The sequence below is a fragment of the Montipora capricornis genome, chromosome 10, assembly GCF_036669925.1.
Source record: "Montipora capricornis isolate CH-2021 chromosome 10, ASM3666992v2, whole genome shotgun sequence".
In the NCBI taxonomy this organism is placed as follows: domain Eukaryota; kingdom Metazoa; phylum Cnidaria; class Anthozoa; order Scleractinia; family Acroporidae; genus Montipora; species Montipora capricornis.
Window position 1 is genome coordinate 5,270,291 of NC_090892.1, and position 25,000 is coordinate 5,295,290.

At 38.7% G+C, this 25,000-nt stretch overlaps 2 protein-coding genes across 5 annotated transcripts in view; one reads left to right on the forward strand and one right to left on the reverse strand.

Moving 5' to 3' along the window:
* Positions 1-9,802, reverse strand: part of LOC138021734 (serine/threonine-protein kinase 31-like) — a 120,393-nt gene extending 110,591 nt beyond the window's left edge. For 2 of the 3 annotated variants that reach the window (XM_068868725.1, XM_068868724.1), the window contains exons 1-3: positions 9,714-9,802; positions 6,271-6,380; positions 3,074-3,129 (exon numbers count right to left, since the gene is read on the reverse strand). In XM_068868725.1, coding sequence (XP_068724826.1) covers positions 3,074-3,129; positions 6,271-6,358 — 144 coding nt within the window. In that variant the 5' untranslated portion in view covers positions 6,359-6,380; positions 9,714-9,802. Of the gene's footprint in view, positions 1-3,073; positions 3,130-6,270; positions 6,381-9,713 lie in introns of those variants that run through there. The other variant, XM_068868726.1, reaches the window with a different exon arrangement.
* Positions 9,803-16,215: 6,413 nt separating this feature from the next.
* On the forward strand, positions 16,216-21,099 carry LOC138018889 (ragulator complex protein LAMTOR3-A-like). 2 transcript variants are annotated; one of them, XM_068865562.1, is made up of 7 exons: positions 16,216-16,274; positions 16,349-16,383; positions 16,493-16,551; positions 16,883-16,956; positions 17,596-17,655; positions 18,324-18,387; positions 20,823-21,099. In XM_068865562.1, the coding sequence occupies exons 1-7, from the start codon at positions 16,266-16,268 to the stop codon at positions 20,894-20,896; spliced, it is 375 nt and encodes a 124-aa protein (XP_068721663.1). In that variant the 5' UTR covers positions 16,216-16,265; the 3' UTR covers positions 20,897-21,099. The 2 variants fall into 2 exon arrangements, with proteins under 2 accessions (XP_068721663.1, XP_068721664.1); XM_068865563.1 differs by having other exon boundaries at positions 16,249-16,274; positions 16,889-16,956.
* The last annotated feature ends 3,901 nt before the right edge of the window (positions 21,100-25,000 follow it).

The following is a 25,000-nucleotide window of genomic DNA, read 5'->3' on the forward strand; positions in this document are numbered from 1 at the left end:
TATTATGGGTTAATTAAAAGTTGAGTTGACCACATGGCCGTCGTCTACGGCTTGTTTGTCACTGCACTCCTTTCGTTTTTGCCTGTTATACACTTCATCCTCCACAATCGCACAGTGAATAGTGTCACTTGTTGGGAGTTTTTTCCCAATTTCATGCAACCAGATTCACAAGAGGGCTAAACTCGCTCGGTTTTCTGCGTTACTCCCGAACAACCTTCTCTGAAAAAATTTGGCTGGCAAGGTTTTTTGTTAATCGTATTCCCAGTTGCGTTTGCACTATTAGTCTTTCGAAGAATCAGTCAAGCAACCAGCTCATTAAATTCTTGATTCCTTCAACTCGATTCTTGACTCGATTCTTGATTGTCTTTCCTTGATCCTCAATCATTGGTCCTTGCGAGAATAGAGGATCTAGTCGAGAATCGAGACTCGAAAGAGACTGTCAACTTACTTTTGCACGGTACTGTATACCAGATTATGCACTAAGTGACATCCATTGAGATGTTGAATAGATAAGTACAGGCTGAGGCAGATAGTCAGACTTGAATTGCACGTGCTGGGATACTTTACATCTCTGTATAACTATAAGCTTACTGAGAGAGAACACGTCTTATTACGACAAATAAAACACAAAATCAATCCTGCGTTGAATACACCCAGCAGCAGGAGTGGGGGGGGATATCATTTTGTGCCTTACTTGATGCAGATTACCTCAGCTAAGTTTGAACATCCATCCAATATATTCAGATATAATCTCAATTTTGTGATTTATTGCAGTCATGTTCATGCAGTAACTGCTAGTGACATCATCAATTTTTTAACAAGAACTTGGATATCTCTAGAATGACATTCGATACCGGTGCAACATTTTTTTGGAACAAAATTGAGGAACAAGTAGAGAGAATGCATTAAACTGTCACTTAATGCAAAAGCTGTTTATAAGTCATGAAATAATTTGAGGACTGATTACTCTTGTACCCAAAGAGACGAACTGGAGGCCAATCACTGCCCTTAACTGGGACTGCCAAAGATAATCAACAATTATCAAACCGGTTATCTAAAACACAGATTTGTTCGAGAATACAGTAAGGTAATTTATATCATAATTATTATTTATGTACTGGTAAATACAGTGTAAGTAACGGCAATGAGCACAAAACACACCCCTGGCCCCCCTGTTATTCATTGACTTCAAAGACGAGTTCAACAGCATTGAATAAAACTTCTTATTAGGAAAAAGATCCAAGCAATTTAGTTTTGGAGCTTCTTTAGTGTTGGCATTAATTACGTGTAATCTTTTAACACAAAAATAAGCAGCAGTATTCAAAACAAAGGGGTGGGTTCTGAATTTGTTATCTACATGTATGTTGTTGAATGAGACAGGGGTGACTGCGCTCTCCCTGTCTTTATTTGTGCTGAACACTAGGGAAACGCACCAACCAAAAGATGATAAACGCCCTGACATTACATGTAAAATGGGCAATACTGAGTGCAAATTATCAAAATTGCCACAATGTTCCAGATGGCTCTCCTTTGTTAGCTCTTAACCTACCTGAAAAAGGTGACTTGTACATACATGTAACTGCTTCAGTTACGGGACAACGCAACAGCAAAAAACTGAACCCCTCTGGATGGGTTCATGCGAGAGTTTCAAAAGAAGAATTATTGAACTGCAGAGATGTATCCAGGTTTTCAAATTTGGGGGTCCTCTGGACCCCTTATTGAAAATTTTGGGGGTCCAGCTAATTAATATTCAAGAATTGCCTCTTAATTGCTGCTGCAGTACCCTTTCAGATTTCTAATTGCAAAAAAATAAAGTCTCTCCCAACGAATATGTACTTAAAATGATTAATTTCTTTGAAACTGTTGTGCCTGTTGATTCATCGATCAAAATGTATGGGCTGTCAAAGCTCCATCAATCACATTGAAAATGTCTCGAGGAATCGAATCCGTATGCTGTAGGAACTGTTGGCTCCAATTGATATATGATCTAAATCTCCACAGCGAAAAAAAAAAAACAGAACTGAATCTCAATTTTCCATAAAAGAGCATCATTTATTTTAACTACACTTGAGGTGTAATTCAGGAAAATGTAAGCGATCGATACACAGTTCATCGTTGGCCCCGTGCGGCCGTGACTTCCCCACGGCAAATGTTAATAACCAAGGGATTGAATACATCCAAGTTTCATGTTTAACACGTTAATTTTAACACTAACTCCAAAGAAAAGTTGCATAATTTGCAAAACAGACAAGTTACGTGCAAAACAAGAACCAAGACGATGACATGAGCGTGCACGGAATTAATATCAACAGGGTTGCATAAAACAAAATTTTAACATACTTTGCCTTTGGATTCTCTGTCATTTCACTCACGGTAAGCGAACTAATGCTTGAAATTCACTTGGAAAGCATGCAACAAACTAAACTTTGACTGAAATGTTTTATTATCACTGGCGGCAGATCGAAAGTGTCACCGATTGTCTCACGTAAAAAACAGCTCAGATCATGTCATGCAACATGTGCGAATTCAAAACTGAACTTATGAAGCTGGACATAATGGTTGACAAAATGAAATTATTCGACTACAAAAATCCGAAAATAACAGCTTACCTTGAAATTTCAGGAACTCGATCATTTCTCCGATGTGAGAAATGGGAATGTTCAATTTCCTTGTGAAATACGCAGTTCGCATGTTTTTCCTGGCGTTTGTAATTTGCATAAACATTCGATTTTTTTCTGCGTCCAACTGGACCCTTTGTTTGATATTCTATGCATCTAAAAGGAAAACGAGTGCGTCCCAGGATACAATGATGCACACTGGATACATCTCTGGAACTGTATTTCCCAAAAGGGTTGTTCCATTTTGAAAACCATGTCTCTTTGTTACCAGCTCACCACAAACAGGATAGATCACACTCATCTCTGAGTTTATACCGATAGTAATGTAATGTCCAATACTTGTCACTTACATGTACTAGCTAGGTTTTATGTTCACCATCCACACTGAATTCACACACCTAAACTGGCATGGACTGGTTACAAAGATTCATTATACAGTGTAATTACCCCCTTACCTCTGCAAAATCTTCTCTTACAAATTGACAACTCAAGGGTTGAGCATCAACACCATCTGTAACAAATGGATAAATGCTCATGTCCCTACAGAAAATTCTGATATAACACTGAGCAATTCCTATCATTAATACAACCATTCCAGGCTCCAGTGGTTCAAAGGTTGGTTAACAATAATTATTGATAAGTTACTATCCAGAGTGTAAAATTATACTTCATGTCAAACATTGGCCAAGGTTTTGGTACACAGGTTTGTAAAAGTATAGTAACAACTTTACACAGTAAACCAAAATCCCAAGCCCAGTAAAAATAATAAATAACTTTTTTAAAACACTACATGTGAACTGTGAAAATTATTCATCTAGTAGGTATTACTGAACGAAAAAAGAATTAAATCTTGTACTAGACTTATATCATGTTAAACTTGACAAGGTTTCGTCCGAAACCATTGGACTTCATCAGGTCAACGGTAGAGTTGCGACTAGTCACGACTCCACCGTTCACCTGATGAAGTCTGATGGTTTTGTTTGGAAGGTAAATGGTTTAAGACAATACCAATGGCATCATAGTGAGATTGCTACAAGCAGCTGCAAAAAGGTTGAGACACTGAATTGAAAATTCACCTCTTCTAAAACCCCTCTTCCAGTTTATAAGAAAAGTGCCAATGCCCCTCCTCCCTTTTTCAATGTTGATACCCTTTAGTTTGAGTGCCAAGTGGAAATGAAAACAACTTTACTTGGGGGGAGGAGGGGTTGGGGATGCACAGACTTAAATGACACGCATTGCACGAGTATTAACAGTGAGTGTCTCAACTCTTTTTGCAATTGCTTATAGAACACCAGTGTAGTGCAGTGTAGGAAAGACAGTTTTCTACACTACAGTAAGTTTAGCTACACCAAATAAAATGAGAAAGGTAAAATAGCAAGGCAAATTTTTTGGCATGTAAACTTTGTTACATTCAACTGGCATTTTTCAACTGCAATTAGATAATTAATTTTTGACAGGGCTTGAAATTAACTTTTTTGCTCAGGTGCCAGCTGGCGACTAATGGGGAAAATTTGGTCGCCAGATCATAAATTTTGGTCGCCAACTTTGCATGCAAAGAAAGTCACAAGTATTAAAAAGCACAAAAAAAAAACAGCACGAGAAAGATCTCTAAAGCCATTGCTGTTTTCGGCTTTAGTTTGGTGATGGTGTTCGTTAAGGTTATTTGAAATGGAGCGAAGCACAGTCTGTGATTTCCATAGCAAGGCAAACCTTGCTATGGAAAACCTTTAGCCTTGCTTTTCAAGGTAAACCTTTATCCTTGCTTTTCAACTCTTTAAAACATAGTTCTTTATTCTCCTACAACTTGCGTGGCAAGCAATTTACCTTTATCGCGAGTAAAGGCAATACTACAATTGTTCGGCCTAGGCCCTCGCATATCCTGCACAATGCTCATACCAGTTTCTGACCGAGATAAAATAAAAAGAGCAGCTTGTATACGGTTTCAGTGGCCTATAGAATCAGAGGAACTTGGTTTCTTAACGTACTTTTCTACCGATATTTATCTCCATTTATAAATCACCTTGTGCAGTCAATTTTGTAGGTGTTCACTTTCTAACACAGGGGACAAGTTCTCCAACCCACTTTATGTTAAGGGTACAGGTTGCTTTTTGAAGGTTCCATGCAAATTTCAAATGTGCGACGTCCACATTCATTATCAAGCTAGTTCAATCAATATCAAGCTAGTTCCAAGGAGTCCAAGGAGGTCCTTCGGTAATATGGTTAAATCTTAGTTTTCAGCAGTCACAACAGACGATGGGTTTAAATTTTCAATTAACCTTTTTGCTGAATCTTCGTCTTCCGGGCGCAAAATTCACGTAACCAGCAAGAAGCATACAGTGTTTAAGTGCGCCCACGATCCCATGAAGCCGCTGAAACATAATGGCGCCTGGTAAAAGTGATTCGCCAGCTGGCGACCAATTCTGAAAATCTAGTTGCCAGCACTCAGTTTTTGGTCGCATTGGCGACCAGTGAGTCGCAATTTCAAGCCCTGTTTGACTGCGGAGCCTACACAGGAGACGCATAACAAAAAAAGGAAACATGCACTGTAGCAGTTACTTTTTGATGTTGGTTCCAGTACAGCAGGTACAAAACACAAGTCACAGGTTATTGTTCTACCAATACAGAAAGTATCCATTGAATCTAACCTTCGGCCTAATGTTAGCAGTTGTAAACAGTTAAGGTTGTCTCTGTATTGGTAAAACAATGACCTGTGACCTGTGAACTGTGACATGCGTTCTGTACCTGCCCATTCCAGTACTGTGAGTCTGAACGTTCAGCACAGCTGGAAAGTTTCTACTGATAAAACCCCATATTAAATTTTTGTTCACTTTAGCCACAATGCAGGTTACCGGTATGTGGTTGCTCCATGTGAGATCCATAGATACCATGACAACAAGATATTCTCCCCTTCACCATTTCCTCACATAGATTCATTCAGAGTGTGAGCATGTTCATGCAACACTTTCTCTTTTTCTAGATATCCCAGATAGTTTGTGACACTTCATTGGTTAGTTAAATATTGAGATCATTGCAGTTTGACCATAAGCAGAGAGCAGTAATGTCATCTTGTGACGTATTATAACAATCATTATAGACTTAAGAAATTTAAAACATCAAAATGAAGTTGCCCATTCCTGAACATAACTCCAAAAGTAAAATGGTTCCTGGCCAGTAACCTTATAATAGACCAATTTCGATATATTAAGATTCAGTCGAAAAAAAAAGGCATCATCTCGAGGCTCTGGGGAATAAACTCATACAAATCCTTATATTTATTCCCCAGAGCCTCGAGATGATGTCTTCTGTTTAGGACCGAATTTTAATATATCGAAATTGGTCTATTATGCACATGTAATCACATTAAGTTCATGAAACTGCACTCTACAAACATGATACGATTGTTAATGATGCTGTCAAAGTTGGCTCTCTTTCTCTGCACAAATGTTCAATGTCAGTACACCACTTTCAAATACATGAAGGCCATATGAAAGCTGCATCTATACAGGGTTTACACCATCAACTTAATTTAAAATATTATTCACAAATGCCAACAGGAAAGCCCTGGGTTCCATGGGTGAAGTTTAGAGGCAACAGTTGTCCACTCTTTTATGTTGTCAATGTACATGTACACTGTGGCTGAAATGAAGCCCACCTTCAAAAGAACTCTCCCTTCTAATTCCTGGTGAGTTTGTTAGGTTGTTGGAGTCACTTGTGAATGCTGACAGTGTAACAGAGGACATCACAGGCAATGAACTTTCAGATCTGTGAAACAAAAAATAAAAAAAAACTAGGTAATTTTAAACAATACTGCAACAAATTACCCCATTTACCACATACCTGTCCAAGCTGGGGCATGTACCCACTGCCCTTCTCAGAGGAAAATTCATGCACTAGGTATTTTAAAACCAAATTAAAAGGCAATTGAATAAATTATTGAAACAACTTGTGTTTTACTTTGGAAATAAAAAGGAGGCTGAACCTCTAAATATTTCCAGAGATTTTTCTTAGCAGCACAGTTCCAAAGACAGAAAGATACCACGTTCAACACGGCATTAAGGCACAACTTCAAATATTTAACAACACAAGGCACACAAATTGACAATACAAATTTGTTCAACTCAAGACAATCATTTCTACACTGTAATTCACAACCCAGTTTGTTATAAAAATGAGCTTAGTGCTCACGAAATACTCTTGATCCCTTTTTAATGGGTTGGCTATGGGCAAACCCAGTCGAGGTCTGCGTTTAGTTTGTTTGTTTTCTTTTTTTTTTTTTCCGTGTCGGTAAAAGTCTTGCCTGTCACTCCCCTGGTAAGTGGTGTCTTTGTGTATAGAGCCTTCTGCGCGTATTTTCTTAGGATCGAGAGGGTAGTGGAACTGCGTACATTTCTCTGGTGGACACAGTAGAATCATTAACTTATCCTGCAATGGCGTCGAAAGTCATGCAACGCGAATGGCGTTTTAGTGGATCCTTAAACAAAATATACCCTTATGGAGCTCAATAATGGAAAGTCAGTTGGATAAACTAGGCATGAATCTCAAAAGCGACGTGTACTGGACTTCGACAACAATCTATCACCCGTCGAGACGAAATCAAAGTGAGCAGTATTTACCTGAAGTACATGGTAATTTGACACAATTGAGTTTCTTGTCTTCACGCACGCAATCAAATAGGAAGTGTCTTTCGCCTCCAAGAGCAAATATGTTGTTTGTTTCAATAAAATTTTCGCTGGAAAAGGATTCTGTGGTATTTTCTGCCTTTATGAATTATAATATCATGTTGTGTATTGAATTTTCGAGCTTAAGGTTCAAATGTGATATGGGAGAAGTTTTTTAGTATTGCTCTGTAAGCAGGAAGGGTTCACAGGCCTGTTGGAAGCGTGCTTGAGTTTCAACAAAATGAGGCCCAAAATCAGTGAAAACTTGAGATGAATAATAAAGTAGCCGCTATTTCCAAAATGATGGAATTACCTGGTGATAAATAACGTCGTACACGTCTTGGAGAGTAAATTTTGACTTTGCATAAACAAGAATTGGGCGATTGTGATCTTTGTTTTGACTTCGCTCATTTCATTGTCAAACCTTGTAACACTTGACAGAAAGAGAAACGTACAAAAACCCGGTATCTTGCCATCATTTGACACAGATGCTTCACTGTTTGGCGAGTAAACATGCCGCGGTAACTTAATCACGGCGCCCGCTGAATTCCGGCCATGTCACTTTCGACTTTGCAATTTACTTGAACGTAGCAAAAATCTCCCAAAATGTTTGTCGCTGATCGTAACTTTTTATATTCTATGGGCAGGGTTTAAAATTAAGGTTATTTTATTCTCGATGGATCGTCCGGGAAACTTCCTTCTGCTCTTTCTGAAAACTGTGTATCAATACTTATTTGCTTTTTCATCATTATTTGTTTTGCATAAGGCAAGCTACCAGAATCTGTACCTTGCTGAGTTCGCATTTGTTAGCGTTAGTAGTATTTTCGGTCAGATGTTTCTGTTTTTTATGAGGGGTTTATTGTTTTGGTCTCCCATCCCAACACTAACCCCGCGAAACAAGGCTTGACTTCAGTGAAGTTTACTATTACAAAGTTTTCGGATGCTCATAGGGCACACTTGTGGTGAAAAGAAGTTGTGAGGGAACTTGAAAATTATCAACATGTCAGCCCAGAAGCCAATGTTTCTCGCTTCTCTTTTATTTGTTATTCTTCAGAGACTGGAATGCTGTAGTTCAATACCACCGTCACAATTCAGTGCCTTCTGATTTTCTGTAGCACGTACCACAGGCAAGCCAGTGTATGCTTCACAGAAGCATCTAGTTTTTTTTTTTTGTGGAAGGCAGGAATATTTTCATTCTTCGACAAATTTGATCACTTGAGAAATAATAATGCTGCCTCTCCAGTGACCAATGTCATTTTCTCTTGTATGATCATGATCATTTCTCTGTTTCAAGTTTAAAGTAACAGAGATAAGGAAACTTGACCTCTGATCCAGTTTTTACTGCTTTTATTTTAAAACTTAAAGGCCATCAGATTTTACAAATTGATAGATTGCACTGTTTTACTTCACGTAAAATGATGTGACAACATGATATATGGAATATTTACAGTGAGTTTCGGGTTACAGTACACTGTTGCAAAATTAACCCATTGACCCCTGAAAGTGTGACTTAACAGATTTTACTCTAACGCCAGACAACTTTACCAGTCAACTGGATGGAGGCAACCTAGGGCGCCTGAGGAGTGAATGGGTTGATAAAGCTCTATATCCTTCAATGATGTCTTTACATAATTACATTGTCTCTTTAAGTACCGAAAATAAATGTAGTAGAAAATTATCACGAACCGCAAAGGACGAAGTGTTCATTATGACCAAGATGTTGAAGTACAGTATAGCGATAGGCATCATTTGAGTAGTCTCATGATATTAATTACCGTGATTGTAGCTGAGAGTCAACGTGTACAGGCGAAGGTCTGTTGCATGAAAAAATGACCCCCCTAAGATCAAGCTTATCGGTACCATTTAATGCTCAATTTGTTCGAGCGTTGGGGTAACAGTACAGTGCATGACATCTGAAATCTGACGAAAACTAAACATTGAGGTCAACTATTAAATTATTATCACGGCCCACTAGGGCGCCGAAATTAAAGCTCATCTTGTTTCAGCGGAAGTACAAAAAGGGGATTGCAGATAAATACTTACTCTATAAACCTAAAACAAATGAATTAGACTGAGGATGGGCTGCATGTGTTATTATAAATATCAATAATTGTACCGTCGATGGCCCATTGTGTTTCAAGAATTTTACCGAAAATTGTGTTTTTCTGTGTATTAGAACCACATATTCCAATTACTTAATTTAAATCAACCAACTGCGCCCTGTTACACTAATTTTTCCCTACATAATTAAACGCGACGATCGATTGGAAATCTGAGCGAAATAATCACCTCGCTGCGACCCAAAGGTCGCGGTCTCGTCGCAGAACTTAACCCGCTCTGGGACTTTTGTTACACTTCCATTACTGAGAATAATATCAAAGACCTATGGAAATATTACTCTTAGGTCAAAAGAAAAAGGCAAAACGATATTACTTACACAAACTAAAAAACACTCCTCTGCACACCGCAATTTGATTCCTTCCCGCGCTTTAGTAAAGTCAACACACGTGTGTGCGCCTTCGTTTATGGGCGCCAGTGGAAATGCTTGATTGGCCATCCACTCATCCACAGACCCATCCACAGGGGAACGAGGCGAATCGCAGGGATCTAAGCAAGCATAGATCGATCGGCGTAATTACAAGTTGAAAAACTAAATATTTTGAGCAAGACCTGAAAATATACAGATTTCGCCAAGCCTAAAAGCGGAGCTCCCTGGTTATTTATTCTTATCGCCTGTAGGGTTAGTGAAAATAAAAGGTTTCGAATTGTCCGCGTTTTGACGTTTCCGGTTGCTGCTTTAATAATTAAATCATTTTCTTTGCTTTCTTCTATAGAGAAATTATTTGCCTAACTAGTGAATTCCACGGTAGATTTTACGCTAAAAACCGATACCGCATGAATCACGAAGCGATGACTACGATGTCGGTTTTCCGAGTGAAATTTACTTTGGAATTCACGAGTTTCAGCAGTTTGGCAATGAATTTTTCTTGTATTGAGGCTCCTCTTTTCTTCGAGCAGATCTGTCTGCGTTGGCCGTCTCTGAGAAGTTAGGGTTAGGGTTCAGGGGCACCCAACGTCAATTTTCGGAAAATATCTGTTCGGAAGACGATTTGATATCTAGAATTTTCGGAACATTTGTTGTAAAATTTCTTGCTTGCCTGTTTCTCCTAGGATTTTCGAACATCTGAAAAATGGTATAATTGCCCATTTTTAACGGATTTTTACCCTAAAAAGGTCACCTAGAATTTTCGGGAACCTCTTTTCTGGCTGAAATTTTCGAAAAGGTAAGTTTTAAACCCTATAATTTTCGGATCACCAGACTATCAGCTAGGAAATCCGAACAGATGAAAAATTTTTAGGGGATAAAAACATGCCTATATCTACCGTTTAAATACTAAAATACGTTTAACAATGTTAAGTTTAAGTGGTTTTGAACTATATTCTCGTTGGGTGCCCCTGAGGGTTAGCCTCCTCCGTCTCGTACCATCAGTGCTGTGTGACGACCGGTGATTTGCCAAACGCCGATAAGATCATCAACACCTACAAAGATGATCTCCCGTCGCCGGAGCTTTTACGTCAAGAACGTCTTTGATTGAATACAACCCGAGAACGTTGTTTTTTCCAACTACATTAGATCAAATTTAGACAGCCTACTTATGAAACAACCTAATGCACTGGTGGTGATTGCCGGGGATTTTAACCCTCTTTCAACGGGTCTCAAACCAAAGGACTTGACGCAGTCAAACAATCTTAAACAAATCGTAAAATTTCAGACCAGAGATACGGGAACCCTAGACTGGTTTCTTACGAATATACCCGCCATTTTGCAACTGTTTCAACTACCAAAGATAGCGTGGAGTGATCATTTTACGATTTTAGCAAAACTAATAACTGTAATAACAAGTAGCACGCATTCACATGCAATCCAAAAGGTGACAGTGCGCGATTTACGAGACAGTTCGTGGCGCACGTTTGGGCCTTGGCTGACTAACAAGGACTGGTCGCAGTTGTCTTCGGCAGAATCATGCAAACATAAGTTTCGCATCTTCATTACCGAGATACAAAATGAAGTCGACTCTTACCTTCCCTGGAAATCAGTTAGAATTCACCCAACTGATAGACCTTGGACAACGAAGAGAATCAAGATGCTAATTAGGGAGACGGGACAGATTCCGCTTCCTATCGGCTTTTGAGGAATAAGGTCCATTGGGAAATAAGGTCGGCAAAATACGACTATTACCATCATAAAGTAAGTGACCTTGAGCAGGCAGATCTAAAAAAGAAAAAAATTGGTGGAAACAAATCAAGTTATTGACAGGTAAGGATATACAACAGGAACGGTTCCATTAATTCCAAGGCGAAAACTTTCCAGACACTAAGGCTCTGGCTAATATGGTGAACGATCACTTTATCAGTCTGACATCAGACTTTGTTCCCTTGCCCCCACCGGAGTAACCAATCAACAGGTTCCCCCAGGCCTCCTAGTGAGTGTCAGGGAGGTGCAGGACTCTTTATCAAGCCTAAATGTCGGGAAAGCAATTGGCCCTGATATGATACCGAACACGGTCTTAAAGGAATTCGCGCCTGAACTGGCCCCGCTAATTATGGACATTTATAACTGCTCACTCAGGGAGGGCTGTGTACCTGATCTGCTGAGGCGATCCATAATCAACCCCCTTCCCAAGGTTTCCCCGCCACAAGAAATCCAAACTGACTTGAGACCTATCTCTCTGACCTGCACCCTTGCCAAAGTCATGGAAGAGTTTGTGCGCAGCAGGCTTGTCACGCAAATTTCGGGAAATCGTGACCTACGCCAGTACGCAAGGGAGGGTCACTCCACCACGGACCCCTTGGTCTATATCTTACAGGCCATACATGAGGCAACAGGTAGCGCGAACTGTGGAGCTAGAATGTTCTTTGCTGATTATACTCAAAGGGTTTTGACCTGGTTGCCATTCCATTCATCTCGGGGAGTTGGCGTGTTTCGATATAGACACTGTGTTATTAATTGGATTAGGGCCTTTTTGACGGAGAGATCGCAAGCTGTAAGGACTGGAAACTCTCTGCCTGATTGGAAATCACCCAGGGTACTAGGTATTCCGCAAGGGACGAAACTGGGTGTGATTTTGTTCGCTGTGATGACCAACAATCTTTTGCGTGAATGGCATTTGAGGTTAAATTCGTTGGTGATACCATGGCATTGGAAATCTTACCAAGGAATGGTATTAGCTTACTAAATGTAGCTGTCAATGACATTCACAAGTTTTCTATAGAACACAATGTGAAATTAAATCCGAAAAAGCGCAAAGAAATGTTAATTAACTTCATTCAAAATGACAATTTCACTATAAGACCAATTGTCCTAGGTAACAACATAGTTGAACGTGTAACAAGTTATAAATTACTCGGTATTATTATCAGCAATGATTTTAGAGTGGAGCGAGCATACTGATTACATATCGAAAAAAGCTTCGAAGCGCCTGTATTCCCTAAGGATTCTTTAAAAAATTAATGTTAACAGAGATGAAATTCTCAAAGTTTACCCGATAACAATAAGACCTATATTAGAATACGGCGTGCAAGTCTGGCAAGATATTCCTGAATTTCTTTCAAATAAGCTGGAATAAATTCAAAAAAGGGCTCTACGTACATATTATCTATCCTTGCCACAGTTATTTAGATGCCCCTAACTTGTACTACCAACCTCAGCAGCCTGAAAGAAAGACGAACTCAGCTCTGCTCTAAATTTATTCGGAAGTTGTCTCAAATGATCATACTATTAACTTCCTCATACCGAAAACAGCAACTAGTGGTCATTGTTACAATCTGCGGTCCGGCTACAACGATAGAAATACTATTTACGCTGATATATGTTGTTGCCGGACCCAGCGTTCAGGTTCCTTTATTTCATTCGCTAGTGAATATGTAGATATGTATATAGTAAATTAAGATATTTTTATAGTTTTTATAGTAGAAGTAGTTTTAATTATTTATTGATTGTAAATTTTTAGTCCTTTAATTCAGTTAATTCTGCAATGTGGCAAATAAACGGTATTTATTTATTATTTATTTATTATAATTGATTAATTCTGGGATATTCCAAAATTACACAATAAATTCCACAAATGGGTAAGTGAGAGATAACAGTACATACTGTTTCTTATTTGTTTTTGATACTCCTCAAAAACGAAGGAAGACATGCCAAATACAGCAGGCAAAGCTCTTAAGGAGTGCGATGGTGATCTCTTTCCAAATATATATACGCTCCTCAAGCTAGGATATGCGCTAGAATCCCTGCAACGAGCTGTGAATGTGAAAGAAGTGCGGCTGCATACACATAGCAGGGCATACATGGGCCAGAAAAGGCTGTCGTCCCGCGAACTAATGCACATACATTATCAACTTAAAATTGATTTGGATGAGGTGGTAAATCTGTTTGCCACCAAACACCCACGGAGGCTGGAGCTCGGGGCTATTCTGAGGGATTAGTTCAGCAGTATTTTGATGTATCATTTTACATCGTAAAATTAGTCCTTTATAACTTAATTCAAACAGTTGTATTCGGCAAATGTAATTAACAAATCGAATGTGGTTTAGCGTGGTCTGTACTCTTATCGATAACGAGTACGCGTCATTTCGCGTCATTACAGTGGTCCACAACAAATTTTGACCACTGTAATGACGCGTACTCGTTGTGGATAAGAGTAAAGACCACGCTAAACCACATTCTATTTGTTTTTTACCACAATAAATGAAAGAAATCTTTGCCAAGATTTACGGACAATCGAAAACACCGACTCGGACTTGACAGTGCACGCGCTGCTTGTACGCGTCAGACTTTCCTTTCAATAGCTTTTGCAAACTCGCTCAACATGCAAAACAATAAGAACAAATGTTTGGGAAAAGAATAATGAAGCGTATTCGTTGTCGATAAGAATACAGACCACACTAAAGCACATTTCGATTTGTTTTTTACCACAATATCAACGTCAAAGGAATGTTTATTGCGCGACACATTGACGCGAGCAGCGTGGTATGGACTCTTACCGATAACGGCAAATTAGCCAATCATATCGAGAGATTAGCAGCAAGTGTGGTAACATATTCAGTTCCTACCGTGTACTTTACGGTTACAATTTCTCATGTATTGCTACTTTCCTGAATCAACAGATCAGACAATAAAAAATACAAGGAGAGGTTACGTTTATACAAACGTTGGCCGTGTAGCACTTATATTTTAAACAGAGTTAACTGAATAGAGTGAAATGTGAAGTGCTAGACTTGTATCCCATATGAACCATGTGAACGTTAGCCATACTGATGGAAATGGGGCCCACACAAGGACAGAGAAAAACTCTGACCAGGGTGGGAATTGAACCTTGTACATGTACTTGTTCATTGCCGTGACATTAACATCTTTAGTTCCCAAGGCCTGCTCCCGTCTGACCTTGTAGCTCAGTCGGTAGAGCGGCGGAGATCTATCCCGAAGGTCGTGGGTTAGTTCCCACCCTGGTCAGAGTTTTTCTCTGTCCTTGTGTGGGCCCCATTTCCATCAGTATGGCTAACGCTCACATGGTTCATATGGAATACAAGTCTAGCACTTCACATTTCACTCTATTCAGTTAACTCTGCTTAAAATATAAGTGCTACACGGCCAACGTTTGTATAAACGTAACCTTTCCTTGTACTGCCAACTGCGAGTATGGAAAGCCGATCTTTTAACATGTTTTCAAGGTAACGAATAGAAAAATGACTGTGAATTTTGACGACTTAAATCATCTCCCTTCTTGAGATACAAAGGGAATTGTGACACCTGAAAATGGCCCGTAAAGTTTCGGGACCTTCGAAAAACGGGCCCCCAGTGTCTAGTATAAAAACGGTCATTCACTCGCAAAAGGCTCAACGTGCAGTAGCAAGAATTTAATTACAGAAATTAGGTACGAGGTAGGGCTTATGGGCTCCTAAAGATTCTTTGAATTGGGCCATTTAAATTTCAATAAGAATAAAACGCAAACAGTGGTAAGATGTATGATGTATGTTGACAGGGGCGGATCTAGCATTTTTTGAAAGTGGGGGCCGAACAAGAATACTAATCAGCGCGCCTCAGTAGCGCCTTCGGCGCTACTTTCTAAGCACGTACGTGTCACAATGATATTCTATTTGTACCTAACCAAAATATATATAATTATATATATAGACATTACAATTTTACGTTGTTACAGTCTCTGTAAAATAGGTTGACTGTAGACAAGGAATTTTACATCCAGTCTTCTTCGTCATTTCAAAAGGATAATATCAACGCCGGTAACGTTGAAAGCTTTTTCGCACAACTTTGGTCATACTATTAGCGAAAAATCATGATTTAGCTAAAAAAATCAAAAGCTCCGACAGACTGCTTACAAAATTATAAAATTATTGTATATTTTGACAAAAAAATAAATCTCCGACGAACTGAAAGGGGGGGCCGCGGCCCCCTCGGCCCCCCACTAAATCCGCCCCTGGTTGAAGCAAATGTTTGTAACCGCTGTTTGCGTTTTACTCTTATGGGCTCCTGTAGATAGTTGGCCCTAAGGCCTGGTTTTCACTAGCGACGCAAGCATAAGCAGCTTATATGCTAGTGAACACGAACGTCGACAGTAACTGCCATTTTGCCCAAATGCTCAGACGCAGAGAATCTGGAACGAGTGCTTTAATTGGCCAGACGCAACAAATTTCCCTGTGCTTATGCTGCGTTTCGTTCTCACACGACGCAAGCGAACGCAAGCATGAGCCCAAGCACAAAGAAAAGGAAAAATTTTGATTCTTGTGCTTGTGCTTGCGCTTGTGCTCATGCTTGCGTCAACCCCGTTTCACAGTGAAACAAGCACTCGCGTCGCTAGTGAAAACCAGGCTTAACCGGGTTCTCAGAAAGAGTTTGGGAATTGTTACCGAGTCCCTTGTCCACACCAATTTTCAGCACACTACCCTACTTGAGATCAATTGGCTAAACATGGCGGAGGTAGACATTGGTTTCAGCGTTCGAGCCACATTTAGTAACTCCTTTTAACTTTTCATGTGCTTTAATCTCGTTAGGGTATTCATCATTATTTCGAAGACCTTATGACGAGGTAAGGGCAAAAAATGGTTAACATTAAGAAACATACGATGCTTGTGCTCGTAACTTCTGAAGTCTCGTGACAATAGCGCGAATTTCTTTCCTGGGTCTATCTCTAACAGGCACGAAGGACTTCTCGCCATAATGATTACAGACCGAGATGGAGTTCCTCTTGTAAAAGGTAATTCCACTGAAACAAATATACTTTTTAATGAAGTGTTGAGTCGATGAAAATTGTTGACGATGATTATGATGATTAGCTTTACTTGGACACAGTAGGAATCAATTCATACATGCGAGTAAAATGTGCTCTTCCCTCGAGCCGTGAATTTACATTTGAATCTTACAATATTAAAAGTCGGGAAACATGCACGCAGCGAAGCAGCAAGGCGTAGTTTTATACCTTCACTGCACCATGCTTACTAGTAAATTTGCACGCTTGATGTGTTGCCTTTGTAGAGGTTGCTTTCCAGGTCAAAATTTTATTGCTGGTTGTGTTAAATTGCTGATAGTTTCAGATCCCAAAGTACCACAAAATGCTTTGAGAGCCAGTTTTCTATCAACGTTCTCCACAACAGCAGAACAAGTAAGAAATACATCATGGTTGTAATGAGCTGAAAACAAAACAATATTATTCATAAATTAACACATTATTTGAGGAACTTTCAATATCAACGAATTTTGTTTTTTTGGATTTCCATGTAGAAATAAACTTCTGTAGACATAGGCAATTCTCTTGAATGTATTTGTTTATTCTTGCATCAAATTATCCATGTAAAATTCCGTTATTTGATATTTAACAAATTAGATTCTTTTAGGCTCCTACTCTACTACTTTTTTGAACGTTTGATTTTATCTACTGGTATGTGATTTTAGTCTTTGCAGTGAGGTGGAAAATTTGAATGATAAAAAGAAGCAAGTCGATGCCTTTCACAGGGAACGACACAGAGTGTGGGGCATGGCATGCCTGGCATGGTGGTCTTTCCTCACTTGTTTTGTCTCGGGGTTACCTATAGACGTCCAAACGGTTATTAAAATTTTAATGGGGAAATGCATAATGTTTTCTCCTGTTAAGTAATCCATCAAAACCCCCCTAATGAAATGTTGTAGTAGGTATTAGTGTGTGTGTAAAGAAAATACCATAGCAATTGATTATCATGTTACCAATCTTGTTCAATGCCTGACGTTGGGTTGCATACTACTGACATGTTTTCTTTTTTTGCAGGCAAGTAAGCTGGGGTTATTGAAAAACAAGAGTATTGTGTGTTTTTTTGCCTCTTATCAGGTCAGTCTTGAGACAAAAGATGTAAACAGATTAAATGCCTTGTTTGTAGTTGCACTTACCTTTGAAGCAAGTTTTAAGGCATTTGACTTAAATAAGCTGAAGGTAGCAATTCAAATGAAATGTCACATGCTTGAAACCCTTAACTGGCAGTGGGTAAATTGCAATTATTGGTAATTTTCAGGCCTGGAAGAATTTCATGAAGTACCACTTAACACAAGTACAGTCACAGATTAGAGAGAAATTTGAACTAAGCACAACCAATGCTAGTGAGGCATCTTTAATGGACCACACTGGCTCCTCTTTATTAGAATTGCTGAGCATACCATGTCCATCTTACAGTTATTTGTTATCAATAGTTAATGATAGATTTTCCTTCTGGTGTTGTACAGTGGCTCACTATTTTAAATACTAACACAGAGCACCTACTCAAACTGCTTTTAACAATAGCATTTACATGGTTATGAGGAGAGTCACTGGAGTTATGTAACATGCATGCAGTGTTATATTATTTGAGACAGGACACATTTTGTGCTTCATGGAGTGTCTTTTGAGGGTTTTGTCTCTTAAGTTTCAAATATTCATGTGAGGTAGAACATGTAAAGTGCACAAACCCTATGTTAGTGTCTTCTCGTCTGATAATAACTCAGTGATCATTGCTTCTCTGGCAGGTGGTTCATTTTAGTTTCCTCCCTCTTGTTGTCAGTATTATCGCAACAAGTCAGGCAAACACAGGTCAGTGCTTAATTTTGTGTGTTGGATTTCCTTCAAAGTTGTGGTCCCTTTCAGTATTATTCTTCTTACCACCATCACCACCAACACCACCACCATCGTCATCACCATTTGCTACCATCTTTTGAAACAGCTATTTACAGCATATACAGTGAGTTAAAGAAATGGCAAAGAAGCCCACAGGCTTGAACAACTTCTCCTTCCTCATGTCATCATAAAATACACAGATTAAGTCTCTGGGACAAAGTTGGTGAGATTAGGGTTAACCTAACCTTTTATGGAAGATAATAATCATTACTAATGAAAAGGAGAAAACACAACAAAATGAAAACAATAAAACCCATCCAAACAAAAAAGGGTTGAGATATCCTACTTCTTTGTGTGTGCATACCATCATATTTACTTGCTGTTTGATTTTTTTTTTTTCTAATTTTATTTTATTTTAAATAAATTATAAATTACAGATTCAATCTCTCCACTAATTCTTTTTCATCTAATGCGTTTAGCAGATCCTTCTTGTTTCCAAGAACTAATACTGGAATGCCAGCTAACTGAGGTTTCTCTAACAGTCCATGGAGCTCGTTTCTTGAAGCTTCTAGTTTATCATGATCAGCAGCGTCCACCATATATACAATGCAATTGACACCTCTGCAGTATCTTTCCCACATGCTCCTAAATCGTGGTTGACCTCCAAGGGTGGATTTTTATGTTAGGATAAAACGCCTTACATTATAAATAACTAGAAAGAGAGAGACAAACAGACACAACAACAACAACAACAACAACAACAACAACAAACAGTAAAACAACAGGCGAGTAGGCTTATCGAGTTGGTATGAGCACCCATTTCTTTTTAAAATAGTCTTTCGTGTTTTTAATTTTCCTTTCTATTTCGCACTTGAGAACAATTTTGTTCTTAAACCCAGTAATTTCTGGATTAATTTGGCTTCTTCTGCAGTCCCACAAAAACAATTTCCCAACGATATCAAAATAATTGAGTAAATTAAGTAAAGGGCATTGTTGCGATATTATTCCATATAAAACATTTTCCAAAGAGAGGTGTACCCGTTGATTGGATAAAAAATGCCAGTAAGACTCAAAATCAGTCCAGAAATGTCTGGAATGTGAACAGTGATAAAAAAAGTGGCTTAAAGTTTCTGACTGAGCCTTGCAAAAACTGCACAGATCATTCGGTCTAAAACCGATTTTGTGCAATTTTGTGTTAGTGTAGAGTATAGAGGTAAGAACTTTGTATTGAAAGGCCTTGACGTATGATTCGAGGGCAACACGGTGAGGTGAAATAAAAAAGTGTTTTATTTGATCAGAAGAAAAATTAGAATTTCTTTGCAGTGTATGGACAATATAGGCTGGCTGCGCTTTCTTTCCGACAAGAAGTGAATAATAATCTTTTTGATTTCTTTTCCAATATGTCAAAGACGTTGTATTCCGTCACAAATGTGAGGGCTGTTATAGACGGAGACTTATTGGTGCCTTTTAAATGGGGTGGTATAGAATGACGAAGGCCGGCCCACTGCAGAAAGTTAGTTTTCTTTATAGTTTTTGAGAATATGTTGTAAGATTGTCTGTTGTCAAGGTCCAGTGGAAGGTTATGTGTGTAAACAATTCTACAATAAAGTAGTTTTTGTAAAAAACTGGTTTTTTATCTATACGTATTTCTCTGTTATTCCAAATAATGTTCCCAATCTTTTTCTGAAGCGAACGTTTCGTGAAATTCTGATCACCATGACAAAAGTTCATGGTAAAATTGGGAAGAAATTATATAATCTTTGATATCATAGTTACAATTCATGAAGAACAAACCACCGAAGGGTTGTAATTTGTGTCCCAGATATCTCTTCCATATTCCATCATTATTATTAAAAATCCTTCCTAGCCATGCTAACCTTAAAGACTTCACCATGCACTCTAGATCAATCATTTTTAGACCACCCTCCGAATATTCATTTATTGTTGACACTCGAGTTACCTTATCTGTGCCGTTCCATAGGAATTTGAATATCATTTGATTTAATTGTTTAACCACTTCCCTAGGTGTGGGTAACACAGAGCAGATGAAAACAAAATTTGGAATAAGAAATGATTTGATTATTGTAATTTTACCATATATAGATAAATTCCTCGACGACCAAATGTTTATAAGTTTTTTAATGCTATCCAGTCGTTCAATAAAGTTTTTTTCCCTTAAGCAGGTGTTGATCATAAGTAAAGTGAACTCCCAATGCTTTAACAGGTTCATCAGACCATTTGATGCCAAATGGCTTTTCATTGTTGTTTTTGGATGATCCAATCCACATGCCTTCAGTTTTTGTATAATTAATTTTAAGACCAGAGATGCTTTCAAAACTGTTTAGTAGGTCAAACAATATACTTGCTGTTTGATTGATATTCAACCTCTATAACATTTTTTCATTTTCCAGGACTTCTTTTGGGTCTTGAAAAAGAAATTGAGGAAACAGCAAAGAAGATTAAAGTTGTTGTGGATGGTGTTTAATACCAAAAAATTATTGATTCAATTAAAGGAAGTGGGTTGCACTAGAAAAGATATGTTATTTTATGATATATATGAATTTAACTTGTGGAAAGCAGTTAAGGTGCTACTGTGACCAAAAAATCAGTACTTCATTTTCTTTGGATTTCAAAATTTTAAATGGTATTTTCCTATTCAGTGGTCAATTACAAACTTTAAAATCTTGAGAGATCTGGATCGACAACAATGCATGTGCACGCAGCAGATTTAATATGCAACGTTAATCGCATCATGAACCCCAAGAGACCTAAGCCCTGACATGAGTACCGTGTAACCCTAACCCTGATCCACAAGATCAAACCCTTTGCTAAAGTCAGCTAGAAAAAGAAGAATATAGCAAGCACTCTGATCTAAATATTCTAACATACAATGAACTAAATAAACTAGAGCTTGTGTCGTAGATTGCCGCAGACGGCAAACTGTTTGTCATCGAGTTGGTCCACCACCTGCTTATATAGCAAGTTGAGCGTAAACCCTCCATGATTTTAGCCAGCTGAGAGGTGAGGATTATCTGCCGCAGTCTTCTTCGACTGCTTTCGGAGGCGTATTCTTAGGAATGGGAACAGCCAGAGATGACTTTAGTTGACTAAGGGCCATGCCTTGCTCAAGGGGTGTATTGTACAAATCAGCAATAACAGGAGCCAACTCGAAGACAGACAGTTTCAGCACTCTACTGGGGATACAATCAGGACCACTGGATTTTCTTGTTTTTATCTCGCGCAATGCCTTGAATGCTGTTCTTGAATCAACTGGAAATTCTCTCGGGACCTCCACGGCGGTGTCGAAGAGCGTCTGCAGGGGAGTGAAGTGTGACGTTAAGTCATACAAAAAGGTGTTAAACCGTTCCGCTAGCGCATCGACAGTAGGAATGTTTTCACCCAGCCTCTGGTGAAACCATTCATTACTCTGTTTTCCTCCAGTCAAACCTTTGATTTCCCTTCACCAGCGTGCTACGTTGCTCTCTTTTAGTGCCTCTACCTTATTAGAGTAGTAGGACCTTTTACACTGCTTTACCATTCCTTGCACTTTGTTTCGTAGATGTTTAAAGGGAACCACCACTTCAACAAAAAAATTACTTTAAATCACTGGAAATAACTGTTAAAGTCAAGTCAATCTAAAATATTTTCAAAGAAAGCGTTTGTATCCGAAAGAGATAAGTTTAGAATCGCCTATTTTTGTTTTCAAATTTCGTGGGCGCCGCCATCTTGAATAATTATGACGTGTTACGGTTGCCCTATTGATATTAGACAAAAGCTCTTTGTGTCGGAACAATAAGCAACCGTAACACGTCACAATTATTCAAGATGGCAGCGCCCGCGAAATTTGAAAGTGAAAATAAGCGATTTTAAATTCACTTTTCCTGATATAAACACCTTTTAAAAAGCAAATTTCGAACAAATTTGTTTGTAAACATAATTTTCTTCGGTTTAAACTTATTCTGTAGTAAGAGTGGAGGTTCCCTTTAAAAATATCGGAGCTGTTACCATACAATCGTAAGGCATTTTGGCGCTTACAGATCAGCATTTTCAGAGTAGTTGTTATCCATGACTTATCACCACATATTTTAACGCGCTGAAGAGGGAAACAATAGGTGACAGTAGATGATATAAATTGAGTAGAACTTGTCACATTTTTCAGTAGTGCCTGGAAGACTCAGAATTTCAGACCAGTCCTGTCTCGTAATACAGTTTCCGAAGTCGCGTAGTCGACTGTCTGTGAGATCTTGCTTGTAGATCACCTTTGTTCGAGTTTTACTTTCGATCTGTGAAGAGCGTGACTCAACTAAGATGGAAAATGGTCACTCCTTCCTATTTTAGGCAATTGCACAGGTTCCAAGAATAACTTCGTTGGTTGGTAAAACACCAATCCAGAATGCCGAAGTCTCTTGTCAGAAATTTCACTACCTGTGTTAGTCCTGTGGCGTGTTTCACTTGTCGCTCAGTAAGCCCAGTGCTGGGACCATTGAAATCTCTACAGATAATTGCAAGACCGTCAGGGTGGGAAGATAAATACGGGTCAACATTTAAAAGGGAAAGTACGGTCTAGAAAGAGTTTCTTTGAATCGAAAGTTTGGCTTTCACAACCACGGTCAAGTATAACAATGCAAGTAGTACCAGGAGCCTATCACCCGGACCGTGCAACTTACGTATTTTCGTGCAACGGCGTTTTCACAAGTAAGGTTATTTTAAGATTGAATTTCCCGCTAATGAGACTCCCACAGGAGCCCGATGACCAATTACAAGAAATTAAGCTGACGTCATAGGGTCACCGAACCGGAACTGCCTTTGTTTTTTGACCTAATTCGCGGGAAGGGCTAGTCTAAAAATAAACCTACTTGTGAAAACGCCGTTTCACAGACGCTGTATGGAAGTTGCACGCTCCAGATGGGCTCCTGGTTTTATAGGTGAGTTATATGCAGGAGTTTTACAAAGCGAAAGAGAGCTTGCAATGCTATCCCGCGCTCATTGCTTTGAAATAAATGCCTGGAAATCAAGTTTAATCTGTTTAGTGTGGCTTTCTACGAGATCCCTGTTACAACTTGAAAACAAACAATCGATTTATATATTTCCATCAAATGGTAAGAGTAAATCGTTTCAGTAGTTTCTATACTGCTAACAAAATTTAACCACATTTCAGGTTACTTGGTAAAATGACAGACCCGAAAGGCTTTTCTTTCATTGACGGCCACCAAAACGCAACTTTACCCGACTCTTTTGAATGCGATAAAAAGGAAGAATTGGTATATTAATTGGCCGTTCCGAAATTTAGCAGGGAACTGGGGCGAGTTTCAAATTTTAACTAATCGATAAACTGACACTACCACATGAAAGATCATGTTGAGATTGGTCATTTGGCCTAGTGTGGTGCTTTTAGGGTGAACAGAGACCAAGTTATGGACCTTGAAACATGGTTCAAAATCCATACAGGCGTCTCTAATTTTGATACAGCGTCCCCCAAAACCATATAAACTCTTAAAATTTTTATGATTTCCGTCATACTCTTTAAAATGGGCAAACATAGCGATTTTCATCGCAGCTTCTTTCAAATGGTAGGTACATGACGGGACTTTACTGTTGTCACTAAACTGATAAAAAAAATTTTGAGTTTATATGGCTTTTGGGGGACGCTTCGTCAAAATTAGAGACGTTTGTATGGATTTTGAACCGTATTTCAAGGTTCATAACTTGGTCTCCGTTCACCCATAAAGCATCATACTTGGTCAAATAACCAATCTTAACATGATCTTTCATGTGGTGGTGTCAGTTCATCGATTAGTTAAAATTTGAAACTCGCCCCAGTTCCCTGCTGAATTTCGGAACGGCCAATGGTAGCAGGAGTTCATGAGCTCCAGATATTAACAGTAGTTGATTGAAATGTTTACGCGCGCAAATGCATCATTGTCTGCCATGATTCCTCGTGTTCACGGATAACAAAAACGGGCTTTTACTTCGTGTAGAAGACACACATGACGTAAAACAATAGAATAAAAATCGTGAAACAATACCTAATCAGAATTCGAAATCCCTAAAGACCCCTAAAGCTTTTGTTACGTCATGTGTGTCTTCTACACGAAGTAAAAGCCCAAAAACGACCTCAAATATTTATGAAAACGAAATAGACTATTGCACAACTGATAAAACAACGCGACAATGTATTTTTTAACGATATTTCGGCTGGCCAATACCAGCCTTCATCAGGTTTATTTGGAGATCTGACGAATTTAAAGAACATAGATGCACATGTTATGAAGTAATTAACGAAGATTAACTGAACGCTAAACAGCCACTGGATAAACAAACCAAAATTTCCAAAGAATAAATGCCGTTGAAACACTATATACTAACGAGATCGTTAAATTATCCGTCCTGGTTGTTTATCCCAAGTGGTTTCATAAATATCTTTTAATCAATTTTGACTGATCTTCTCTGATCCAACGCTGTGCAAGACTAATCGTCCACGGTTTTTAATAATATAATAATAATAATAATAATAATAATAATAATAATAATACATTTACATAGCGCCTTCACTATAAATATTCGATGGCGCTGTTTACAACCGAAATTG

What these genes read in the sequence shown, in the direction of transcription:
- LOC138018889 (XM_068865562.1), top strand. An exon ending in GTTTTTTTGCCTCTTATCAG is followed by an intron (nt 17,656 to 18,323) that starts GTCAGTCTTGAG and finishes CTTCTCTGGCAG; the next exon opens with GTGGTTCATTTTAGTTTCCT. An exon ending in AACAAGTCAGGCAAACACAG is followed by an intron (nt 18,388 to 20,822) that starts GTCAGTGCTTAA and finishes TTCATTTTCCAG; the next exon opens with GACTTCTTTTGGGTCTTGAA.